The 13,397-nt window shown below is 41.8% G+C and overlaps 1 protein-coding gene across 1 annotated transcript; it reads right to left on the reverse strand.

Moving 5' to 3' along the window:
• Nucleotides 1-6,446: 6,446 nt before the first annotated feature.
• Nucleotides 6,447-7,379, reverse strand: LOC115077556 (olfactory receptor 5V1-like). The gene has a single exon (XM_029579850.1). It carries the CDS (start codon nucleotides 7,377-7,379, stop codon nucleotides 6,447-6,449), a length of 933 nt encoding a protein of 310 aa, XP_029435710.1.
• Between the last annotated feature and the right edge of the window lie 6,018 nt (nucleotides 7,380-13,397).

The following is a 13,397-nucleotide window of genomic DNA, read 5'->3' on the forward strand; positions in this document are numbered from 1 at the left end:
CTCTAATATCACCATGGTGTACTTTATACTGGTTAATTTTCAAAGACAAAATACCTTGCCTTTGAAAATTAGCCACAGAATATGCAAATTAAAAGTGCATCATACTTTGTAGCTGCATGAGCTGCTGAAGATGAGCTGTCGTGTGCTCTATTCTGTAGTTTTCTAGCTAGGACAGGGGAGGGGGGGAATTTACAAGGGAGCAATGTGAGTTCCCACTGGTTGGACACAGAAATGCCTATGGGGTTCTTCAACAGAGCAAGCTCCACCCAAACCCCACTCGGGTGCCTCCCCTTTGTCCTCCCAGCGCACACCACTTTTTCCCCAGCCCTTTTTTCCACTGCTAGGACACAGATGGACAGACATGACCTGCCCATAAAGGGGTCAATTTTAAGACCCACACGCGTGTGTCCATGGGTACACGGTTCCCGGCACGTATACATGGATGCAGCTATTTTATAACATGTGTGCATTGGCATGCGCATGTTATAAAATACCATATCCATGCGCACATGCTCAGTGGATTTTAACATCTGTCCACGCATGTGTGGGTGGGTGGCCTCCTCCTCCGTGTGCAGCGGGGGAAATTTTAAAAGGTAATGCGCAGTGACATGAGTAGGGCTTCCACAGTTCCCTCCCAGTCTGCTCCAATTAAGGAAGCAAAAGTAATCTTTGCACACAGGCCGGCTGCTGGTGCATGCTTCCCCAGGACAGTGGCTAATGGCGCTGTCCCAGCCTGCCCCCCTCTCCTGCCCTGCCCTGCCCCCCTCCCTTTTGCAGGTCCCGCATTTTTGCGTGTAACCCCTATTTTTTACTTGTGCTGGCCTCTTAAAATTGGGCCAAAAGTTTCCCTTTTTGTATCGAATTCCTAAAATGCTCATGCCGAGCTTGATTCTAATGTTGCTATTATAACCTCCCTGTTGTGTACCATTCTTATCGTTAATATACCTTATTACGCTTGCTATTGAAATACCGTTACTCCTGTATTAGTTATACTCCTTAGTTTCATGTATTTCTCTTTCCTTGTTAATATGGTTCCGTGTAAACCGACATGATGTACATACGAATAGCAGTATATAAAAACCTTTAAATAAATAAATAAATAAATAAATAGATAAATAAAAACTGGATCCTTTTATGGGTTGCAAAACCATGACTTGCACTGAGTTAGAATTACACAAAAATATTATTGTGCAAGAGTTTTTTGAGCAAAGGTCATTTCTTCATCACAATTGTAATTTGTTGTTTAATAATTTGTTGTAAATAAGTTCCTCTCTGCATTTATGGTTGGTTTTCTCCCTCTCGCTCTACCTTCATTTCTCTCCTTCCTCCCTTATCTCCCCTACCCCTCTCCCTTTTCTCGCCTGCTCCCATCCCCTGCCCCCTGTTCATTGTAATTCCTCCTTCTTTGAGTTATTTGTAAACCGGCGTGATGTGTCCTACGAACGTCGGTATATTAAACGCTGTTAAATAAATAAATAAATAAAATAATTCTTATGATGGTTCAGTTTGGCATATCACAAGTTGGGAAGAGTTCTGGCATCTCATCAGAATTTACAAATCTATTTACTGTGGTCAATTTTTATAAAACCAAATAAAATAGTAGAGTTCCATTTATCCAGAGTGGTCGGAACTGAGGTCATTCCAGATAATAGAAGTTTTTTGGTAAAAAATATTTAAATTAAATTGATATTTTCAGGTAATGGAAATTATGATGCCAACCAATTTTCAGATAATAGAAGCTTTTTCTGGATACTGGCTCAGGCTTCAGGGATGGTATTTATCTATTTATTTATTTATAGATAATAGGGATGTGAATCGTTTTTTGATGATTTAAAATATCGTCCGATATATTTTAAATCGTAAAACATCGTTAGATGCGCGATACAATAGGAATTCCCCCGATTTATCATCAAAAATCGTAAATCGGGGGAGGGGAGAGGGGAAGGGGGTGGGCGGGAAAATCGGCACACTAAAACAACCCTAAAACCCACCCCGACCCTTTAAAATAAATTCCCCACCCTCCCAAACCCCCCAAAAATGTTTTAAATTACCTGGGGTCCAGTGGGGGGGGGGGGGTGTGTGTGTCCCGGTGTGATCTTCCACTCTCGGGCCACGGCTGCGTTAATAGAAATGGCGCCAGCGCCATTTTGGTTCCTATCCCCCGATGTCACGAGCGCAGGAGATCGCTCCCGGACCCCCGCTGGAACCCCAGGGACCTTTGGCCAGCTTGGGGGGGCCTCCTGACCCCCACAAGACTTGCCAAAAGTCCAGCAGGGGTCCGGAAGCGACATCCTGCACTCGTTGCCGTATTGCAAAATGGTGCCGGCCATACGGCCATACGGCTGGCGCCATTTTGCAATACGGCAATACGGCCATACGGCCGGCGCCATTTTGCAATACGGCAATATGGTCATACGGCCGGCGCCATTTTGCAATACGGCAACAAGTGCAGGAGGTCGCTTCCGGACCCCCGCTGGACTTTTGGCAAGTCTTGGGGGGGTCAGGAGGCCCCCCCAAGCTGGCCAAAAGTCCCTGGGGGTCCAGCTGGGGTCCGGGAGCGATCTCCTGTGCTCGTGACGTCGGGAGACAGGAACCAAAATGCCGCCGGCGCCATTTCTATTAACGCAGCCGTGGCCTGAGAGTGGAAGATCACACCGGGACCCCCCCCCCCACTGGACCCCAGGTAATTTAAAACATTTTGGGGGGGTTCGGGAGGGTGGGGGATTTATTTTAAAGGGTCGGGGTGGGTTTTAGGGTTGTTTTAGTGTGCCGGTTTTCCCGCCCTCCATCGATTTACGATTTAAACGATTTAAAAAAAACCAAAACCGCAACGATCAGATTCCCTCCCCCCCAGCCAAAATTGATCATTAAGACGATCGATCACATGATTCACATCTCTAGAATTCAATTATCCTGACTCTGCTTCCTCAGCCTATACTTTCCTCTCCTTGCTTCCCCAGTCAATAATCTCTGTTCTCTGCTCTCTTCTTCCCAGTCTCTCCCCCTCTCCTCCCTCATGCATCTCTGCCTTAACCCATTCTAAGGTAAAGGACTAAAAGTATGGTTCACTCTATTGTTGTATCACTTTTCTAAATAGTAGAAGAAGTTTTTGTCACCTTTAAATTTCATCTTAATTTTGGTTTTTCAGGGTAATGTTTTGTTATTTTTTAAACTTTTCTTGCCTATATAACTTTTACAATTTAGCTTTGTGCATTGTTCAAATGTCTGCAGACATACAGCCTGGATAAGCATGGAGTCAAGCTTGAAATCCAAATCTCTTTGTTGCATTCTTAGACTGTATTTTGCCATTGAGTTCTTTCAAGGCCCCAGGCACAGCCCTTTGTTTTGCGTGCACTACATCATCCACACACAGACATTTATGTCATCAGCTTTTCTGCTTCTCACTATTTAAGGCAGGGCACATCATTTTAGTACAATATATTTATCTGAACATCCTTTCACCAGAAACTCTTATTATCTATTAGGGATGTGAATCATTTTTGAACGATTAAAATTATCATCAGATAATTTTAAAATCGTCCTAAATCGTTAGAGTGCACTATACAATACAAATGCCCCCGATTTATCGTCAGGGGCATTTGTATTGTATCGTTAAATAGGGCACGGGAATTATTTGGGGGAGGGCGGGAAAACTGGCACACCAAAACAACCCCTAAACCCACCCCGACCCTTTAAAACCAATTCCTTACCCTCCCCCACCCTCCCGAACCCCCCCAAAATGTTAAATTACCTGGTGGTCCAGTGGAGGGGGTCCCGGCGTGAACTCCCGCTCTCAGGCCATCGGCGCCATTTTGGCTGCCACTAATTAAAATGGCGCCGATGGCCCGATAAAAACAACCCACCCGACCCTTTAAATCGACCCCCCTTAGCCTCCCCCACCCTCCCGACACTTTTTTTTTAGGGAGGCCCGCGCCGCTAAAAAAAAAAAAAACCCACCCAATGCTTTAAATCGACCCCACCCTCCCGACCCCCCCAAAACCTTTTAAAGTTACCTGGTGGTCCAGGGGGGCTCGGGGGGCTTCAGGGAGAGATCCAGGGGGGCCTTGGGGAAAGGAGAGATCCAGGGGGGCCTCGGGGAGAGATTTCCCGTTCCCAGGCATCAGCTGTTCTAAAAAGAAATGGTGCCGATGCCCCTTTGCCCTTACCATGTGACAGGGCAAAGATTCCCCCCCCCCCCCCCCCCCCACAGCCGAAACTGATCGTTAAGACGATCTGGCACACGATTCACATCTCTAGTGGCCATATCCGTTGTATTTGTGAGGAAGCGAAACGGATCATGATTCCCCACGAATAAACGAATTTTTGCCAAATTATTCGGCCACCTAAAAAAACCAATTTAAACAACCCCCCCCCACCCTCCTGACTCCCCCCCCAAGACTTACCAAAACTCCCTGGTGGTCGAGCGGGGGGTCCGGGAGCCATCCCCTGCACTCACACCCTCGATGCTGGTTTAAAAATGGCACTGATAGCCGTTGACCTACTATGTCACCGGGGCTACCGATGCCATTGGTCAGAATCTGTCACATGGCAATCAGTGCCATCTTGTGCTCCTACCATGTAACAGGGTCTGACCAATGGCACCGGTAGCCCCTGTGACATAGTATGGGCAAAGGCTATCGGCGCCATTTTGATTACTGGCAGCCGACGGCCGGAGTGCAGGAGGTCACTCCCGGATCCCCACTGGACTTTTGGCAAGTCTTGTGGGGGTCAGGAGGGTCCCCCAAGACTTGCCAAAAGTCCCTGGTGGTCCAGTGGGGGTCCGGGAGCAACCTCCTGCACTCGGACTGTCGGCTGCCAGAATTTAAAATGACGCCAATAGCCTTTGCCCATACTATGTCACAGGGGCTACCGGTGCCATTGGTCAGCCCCTGTCACATGGTAGGAGCACAAGATGGTGCCGATGGCCATGTGACAGGGGCTGACCAATGGCACCGGTAGCCCCTGTGACATAGTAGGTCAACGGCTATCGGCGTCATTTTAAATTCTGGCAGCCGACAGTCCGAGGGTGTGAATGCAGGGGATGGCTCCCGGACCCCCCGCTGGACCACCAGGGAATTTTGGTAAGTCTTGGGGGGTCAGGAGGGTGGGGGGTTGTAGTTAATTTAATTTTAGCGGGGGAACAAATTGAAATGGACGTATTAACGGATCAGGGCGCCATACAGCCGAATGCAACGTATCTGCCCCCGACGAATCAGAATCCAGAATGCAACATATGGCATCCCTCTGCACATCCCTACCATACAAATTCAAGAGAAATTAAGGATATACATTTTTTATGTATATGTAAGATTTTTTGATTACACATTGGTATATGTTATGGTGTCTGTATTAATTTTTGATATTTACTGATTGTAAAAAAATCATTGCACTTTGCATCACATTATCACTCGGATTTTAGAAGGCCGGAGCATGTAAAATCTGGGGTATATGCGCGTGGCCAGGCCTTGCACACACCGAGCAAATTTTTGAAGGGGCTCGGCCACGTGCATAAACCCCAGTATGCGCACAAGTGCCGGGTCTCCTTGAAGGGGTTGGCTGGGGGCCATGTTCTGGGTGGAGAGGGGTGGGGTGGGGGGCAGGCCTGGACCGTGCCATTGAACAGTATCCTGAAGACTCACATGCCGACAGCCAGCACACGCAACTTACTTCAGGTCGGGCCCTGAAGTATGAACACAAACAAACAAAAAAACAAAACAAGGTTAGATAGGTAGGGTTTAGGTGGTGGGGAGGAAAGGGGGAGGGAGTTTAGGTAGGGGGAGGGTAGTTCTCTTCCATTCCACTCCTTAATTGGAGTGGACTGGGAGGGAACTGGGAGTAGACTCGATTGTGTCACCATGCGGAAATTGTGAACGTCCCCCCCCCCCTTGTGCATGCCACCATCACATGCATGTGTGGATTGTAAAATCTGGCATGCGTGTGCGTGTGGCCACTTGATTTTATAACATGCGCGTGCCAACGTTCACATGTTATAAAATTGGCGCATCCATGCGTGCACACCGGGAAGTGCATGCACATGGACATGCACGCACATTATAAAATCATAGAACATAGAAACATAGAAACATAGAAATGACGGCAGAAGAAGACCGAATGGCCCATCCAGTCTGCCCAGGAAGCTTCACACATTTTTTCTGTAATACTTATCTGTTTCTCTTAGCTCTTGGTTCTATTCCCCTTCCACCCTCACCATTAATGTAAAGAGCAGTGATGGAGCTTTCCCTATACTCCAAGCATGTTTTATGATCAGGTATTTTTTAGTTTATTGTTAATTAATTAAAGATTTACAAAACATATTTTTCTAAATATATTTGATTCCTTCATGTAATATATGTTTGACAAATGTGTCCCTTAGTGTAGAAAATCTCTTGATATTTCTACAGCAATGTACCTTTTCCAAGAATATAATAGAAAGCATGACTTGATAATTATACATATTTTCTACATTTAACTTTTTTAAGGGCTCCTTTTACTTCTTGGTTCCTTAGACTATAAATAATAGGGTTTAACATTGGGATCAGAGCTGTATACAGCAAGGAGAACATCTTGTTTTCATCTAGAGAATACATCGAGGTGGGTCTCACATAAATACAGATAGTTGTCCCATAGAACAGAAGTACAACCATGAGGTGGGAGGAGCAGGTAGAGAAGACTTTGAGCCTTCCTTCAGTGGAATGAATTTTTAGGATGGTGGAGATGATGTAGATGTAAGATGTCAGAGTTGATAGAAAAGGGATGAGTCCCACAAATACTCCTTCTGTGAATATCACCATCTCAATGCTGCTTGTGTCACTGCAGGATAGCTTCATCAGTGCTGTGAGATCACAGAAGAAATGATTAATCTCATTGCTCTCACAGAAAGAGAAGTGGGATGTCAAAACTGCTTGTGGAATCATATCCAGGAAGCCAAGTGTCCAAGAGACAGCTGCCAGCAGGGCACAAACTCTCTTATTCATGGCGAGCATGTAATGTAAAGGGTGACAGATTGCCAAGTAACGATCATAGGCCATGGCGGTAAGAAGGAAAAATTCTGTGCTTGTAAAAGATATAAAAAAGTAGAGCTGTGCTATACATGTGGAGAAAGAAATCAATGTGTTCCCTGTAATAAGATGATCCAGCATTGTAGAGAGACTGACTGAAGTGATGCAGATATCTAAGAATGAAAGGTTACTGAGGAAAAAGTACATGGGTTTCTGCAGGTGAGAATTGGTGCAAATTAATGTTAAGAAAATCAGATTTCCCAACATGGCAATCAGGAACATTAGTAAAACTATCAAAGAAATGAGGAACTGCAGGTGACGATTGTCTGAGAATCCAAGGAGTGTGAATTCCTTAATTGAGGTTCCATTAACCAGCCCCATGGATTTGAAGAATCTGTTGGAACACAAAGTAAAAAAATAAATATATATATATATATATATATATATATATATATATATATATATATAAACTAGAATTCACTGATTGTAACAGGCAGGCATGTGGCTACCTAGAGCAGTGGTTCTCAACCTTTTTTTGGCTGGGACACACCTGACAGATGGTTCTCACATGCGTGACACACTGAGCATGTGACCATCATGGGGCAAAATGTAAATATACATTCTGTATCCTCAGGAAACACCTCCACCCCCAAAAATGGGTACTGAGCAGAACTAGGACATTACCCGTACAGCTCACCATACAAAAACGATATTCTGATGAAAGAAGTGGTTGGTTCTAAACTGTCTCGATCATACTGTTTGTAGAGTGCAGCATATAAAAACAGTAAATTAAATAAACATATAAATAAATAAATGTGGCTTTGTAAAATCCCAGAATCTTTACATAAAAAATGATTAAGTACTAGATGATGAGAAAAATGTAATGAGATTGGACAAGGAACACAAATGAAAAGTATAGCCCATTCATTTTGAAAGACGGTGCTATGAAAACTTATGCATCATACAATGGCAGAACATAGCAATTCAGGGACTATTATTCATTATGATGCTCCTATGAGTTGCAAGATGAATCTATAATGAATTCCAGTCTGGTTTACCTCAGAAGATAAGAACATAAGAACATGGCATACTGGGTCAGAACAAGGGTCCATCAAGCCCAGCATCATGTTTCCAACAGTGGCCAATCCAGGCTATAAGAACCTGGCAAGTACCCAAAAACTAAGTCTATTCCATGTTACCGTTGCTAGTAATAGCAGTGGCTATTTTCAAATTCAACTTAATTAATAGCAGGTAATGGACTTCTCCTCCAAGAACTTATCCAATCCTTTTTTAAACACAGCTATACCTACTGCACTAACCACATCCTCTGGCACCAAATTCCAGAGTTTAGTTGTGCGTTGAGTAAAAAAGAACTTTCTCTGATTAGTTTTAAATGTGCCACATGCTAACTTCATGGAGTGCCCCCTAGTTTTTCTATTATCCGAAAGAGTAAATAACTGATTCACATCTACCCGTTCTAGACCTCTCATGATTTTAAACACCTCTATCATATCCCCCCTCAGCCGTCTCTTCCCCAAGCTGAAAAGTCCTAACCTCTTTAGTCTTTCCTCATAGGGGAGCTGTTCCATTCCCCTTATCATTTTGGTAGCCCTTCTCTGTACCTTCTCCTTCGCAAGTATATCTTTTTTGAGATGCGGCGACCAGAATTGTACACAGTATTCAAGGTGTGGTCTCACCATGGAGCGATACAGAGGCATTATGACATTTTCCATTTTATTCACATTCCCTTTCTAATAATTCCCAAAATTCTGTTTGCTTTTTTGACTGCCGCAGCACACTGAACCGATGCTTATTCATTCACCTGTAATGCATAGGAATATCAACATAGAGATGCTAATCTTAGAGGTATTGATACAAAGAGAGAAACATAAATCTCTCTCTCTCTCTCTCTTTCTCTCATTCTTCCTCTTTCTTTCTATACCTTGGACAATGAATGCCTGAAACTCCCAGATCAAATAAAGGATTTTTCTATATACCATGATATTTTTTAAATTACATTATGCCACAGTTACTTTGAAAAGTGATTTTCTTGCAAAGCTTCCTGGGTAAAGGTATCATGTAAATTAAAGACATGAAAGTTAATAAAATGTAGTTCATTTTTTGGGTAGGGCTGGCATTTCTTCTTGAAGACTGTTAGCGCAGAAAAGAGAGTGAACACTCGTAACCTTAGTTACTGACACCCTGAGCTCTTTGCCAAGTTCACAACCCCCTTGAACTCCTTCCTATCCCAAATACTGAAACCCTCAATTATTTCCCATTCAAGACAATACAACCACCTTCTTATTGCAAACATGAAAACTCTGTAGCTGATATTAAATTTATCTAACTTCTCCAGATTCATCAGGATATGAGCAAAACTAAGCAAGAAGGGGCTTCCATTTCATACTGCCAGTGGGTTTTAAATCAAGGATACCCTTCCTCTGCTGCTTATACTTACATAGTTCATGGTTAATAGAGTTGAAAGCATAATTTATTTTATTAATTGATTGACCACAAAATCATTAAAAACACCGATGCAATGTACATAAAAGGCATAGAAGAATATAATAAATATAGTCTTCTAAATAATACATTAATAATCAATACAATCATTACTTGCATAGTTGAATAAAATCATAATTACTGTATTTTGAAAATAATCAGGGACTTACTTTTCAGATGAAATTAGGCAAATGTTTGCTTCTTCTTTCCAAGTTACAGAATGTGAATCATACAAGAACATGAAAAGAAGAAATAGGGGATAATCTGATATAAAGTTTTTGCCCTGTTCCTGTTCCAGTCCCAGTCACATTGAAAGTGATTTCCTCTGGAAATCAGGATTTAAGTTTGACTCATTTTTGTTCTTCCTATTTTGACAAGGCTAGGTGATTAACTGTATACTCTCTTTCCATCCTAGTCTGTAAAATTACTGGAGAATGTCAGCACTGAGGCGGTTAAGTTATTTAGGCCATAGTAACATAGAAGTATAGTAGATGCTATCTAGCAGGATATAATAGATAGCATCTGCTATGTTACTATGTAACATGTTTTGGATCAATCATATTTAAAAGGATGTTGGATCATCTGGGAGCTGATCGCTGGATTTTCAGTCCCCAGTGCTCACAAGGCAACCAATTAAGCTTGTTTGTTTGTTTCTTCCCTCAGTCTTTGTAAGTATATAGTTTAATAATCTTGATTAGATGTTTCATGCCTCATAGGCATTCATCTGCCTTCTTAAAGCTGACCCTTGACACTCCTCCAGAGGATTCCTCCTTAATTACATCAGCATAAGAGTTTTGTTGAACCTATGACTCCTCTCATTGGGGAGTATCAAAACTCTATTCTGACATCACTACTGACATACCAGGTCTGCAGATATCAATAAGGCTGTACTTTTTATTGACAACTACAAATATTAAGGGTCAAATTTGTGGTCCCCTTACAAATATTTAAACTTGTTGAACAGGCAAATCATAATAAGACATGTATGAAATTCAATTTTCTTTTGAAGACATGGTTAGATAGAAAGATATAACCAAAGTCACATTGAGAATCAGGGGCAACAGGGACTCTTATACTCATGCTCTACAACAAGGGTGGGAATCTCCAGTCACTGAGGATCACAGTCTGGTCAGATTTTCAGTAAATTGCTAGTGATTCAGTATTGGATAGATTTACATGCCCCAAGCGTATGCAAACCTAAACAAAACAGAGAACATGGAAGCTTACACGAGTTGGGATAGGACAAGGTCATTAAAATCTGACAATAGTTGGACTAGAGCCAATAAATGACCCACAAATTATGATATTGCCCTATTAGAAACAATGATGTCATTATGTATAATAGAATTAGATATGAATTAATGAAATATTTGAAAAATCACAACCCCGTCACCATCAAAATTCTCTCTCTCTCTCTTTGTAATGTATTGTTTCTATTTCTGAAATATCCCAGCCCTTTATCTATATTTATTTCACTTTGATATAACCTACAGTTAATTTAATGAACATTGCTAAATGACAATAAAGGTTCCTGGTTAGATATGGTGAAATTATGGGATGATGAAAGATGCAAGTTTTCGTACTGTTGAAGCTTCTTCTTTAGGGGAAAATGTTCCTGTTTGGTGCTTTCTTGACTGTGCTTCTGCTGTGATCTTCAGTCATGTACTTTATATTCCATCTTGCTTTTCTGTGGTTTTTCCCACATCCCAAAACTCTCATCTCTAGTATGTTCAGAACTCTGCTGATCTTCTTGGTAGCCATGGCTTCTTAGCCTGTATATAAATGCATTTCAAACTTTCACTTCTTGATTTCAAAATCCTGTATGGACTTGCTCAGGTTTACCTCTCCAACTAGTTATCTATTCATCTCATTCCCAGTTCCCTTTACTCAATTACATTTTTTTCTTCTGTGTCCTGATACATACTTCAGCATTTTTATCCTGGATTTGTTTTATGTTGATGCACCCATTCTCTGGAATTATCTGTCACTTTCTCTTTCCAACAATATATATATATATATATATATATATATATATATATATATATAATTTTTTTTTTTTTTGTGTGTGTGTGTGTCCTTGGGTCCTCTCAAGTTTTCTCCAATGCCAATGAGTGCTCATCTTGTCATGATCAAATATAATTTATTTATATTTATTATTTTATTTTATTTTATGCTTTTATATACTGACATTCATGACATCTGTCATATCATATCAGTTTACAGTAAAACATAATGTTGTAACAATTGACAATAACAACCAGAAGGAGCAAAAAGTTACAATCAAACAGGGGAGTGGAACTTGGGAGTTGGAAAGACAGAGGGAGCAAGTTAACTTAGAATTAAAATACAACTATAGAGATGGGGAGCTTGGGGAGGCTTTAAAATTGTTACTGGGCTGTTGCAAGAGTACGGGGAACATCTGTTTGAACTGAAATAGGGCTGTTGTGGTGATTAAGGGAAAGCCTGTTTGAACAACTAGGTCTTGTCTAAATATTAGACTTTAATAAGACGCTTGTCAGCACTTTTTCAAACAAAGATATGACTCAGAATTTAGTTAGAACAAGTATAAATTTAATATTTCATATCTTTGGAAGCACAGGAGCCATCCTTCAAGATGGGCATAGCACACTGTGTCTTGCAATCTCTTGTGGAAGCTGTTATTTTATACTTTCAACTATACATAGAAAATGCTTGTGAGAGGATCATTCACCAATTTGACAGTGTCATAACCTAATCTCCTCTTAACCTGAAAAACAACCTCCTCCCACCTTAGAAGTTCCTTTGTCTTAGCATTACTTTGAAGTATTCTGTTTCCTTCTGATCTTCTGTATTTTGTAAATAGATATGTTTGTGTTTTGTTGTTGGTTCCAAGCCTTTAATTAGTCTTGACCTCCGGGAATCTCCAGTTCACCTGCAATCTTCAGTTGACCTGCTTCTTTCAATGAGATAGGAATCTGTGAGAACCATGCTGGTATTATGGCTTAAACATCTGCCATAGATAACCTTTATAGCCTTTAATTATAGGCTTTGCAGAACTTACAGGTTTCTCAGATCTTTTCCAAAGTCTTGAATCTGAGGTCAGTCAGAAGTTCACTGTATCTCAGCAGTTTCAGTCTGAAGCAGCCCGCTAAGGATTCTGGGACTGGCTAACTGAACCAAAGTTCTGAATCAAAATCTTCATTACATCAGTCTTGAGTTTGTTTTTTTAAAGTCCTTAGGCAAGGTTTCTGTCTTAGGTCCGGGGGAATGGAGTTCCAGATCATGGGGCCTGCTGTTGAGAAGGCTCGTTCTTTTGTGGTTGACAGATGAGTGGTTTTGTTGGGAGGAGCGTGTAGGGATCCCTTATAGGCCTCCCTAATAGGTCTGGCGGAGGTGTGAAGTTCGAGTGGAAATTGTAAGTCGAGGGGAGCCTGGTAATGAATAGTTTTATGAATGATAGTGAGGGATTTGTGCAGGATTCTGAAAGTTATCGGGAGCCAATATAGATCTCTGAGGATGGGCGTAATGTGATCTCTCCTTTTGGTGTGTGATAGGATTCTAGCGGCTGCATTTTGTAACATCTGTAGGGGTTTAGTGGAGGATGTTGGTAGACCTAAAAGGATAGCATTGCAGTAGTCTACCTTAGCGAACAAAATGGCCTGCAAGACGGATCGGAAGTCGTGAAAGTGCAGTAGAGGCTTGAGTCTTTTCAGCACCTGTAGTTTGTAGAAGCAATTTTTTGTTGTGTTATTGATGAACTTCTTTAAATTCAGATGGTGGTCAATTGTTACTCCCATATCTCTTACTTGTGTGATTGGGGAGTTAATGTGGGACCTCTGATGGGTATCACGGTTTTCTGGAGCAATAAGGAGGAATTCCGTCTTGTTAGTATTGAGGACCAGGTTAAGGCTGGTAAGA

This window comes from Rhinatrema bivittatum, chromosome 16, assembly GCF_901001135.1.
Source record: "Rhinatrema bivittatum chromosome 16, aRhiBiv1.1, whole genome shotgun sequence".
Taxonomy (NCBI): Eukaryota; Metazoa; Chordata; class Amphibia; order Gymnophiona; family Rhinatrematidae; genus Rhinatrema; species Rhinatrema bivittatum.

Bases quoted from the DNA above. Each gene is read 5' to 3' on its own strand.
- LOC115077556 (XM_029579850.1), bottom strand. From the start codon at position 7,379: ATGGGGCTGGTTAATGGAACCTCAATTAAGGAATTCACACTCCTTGGA.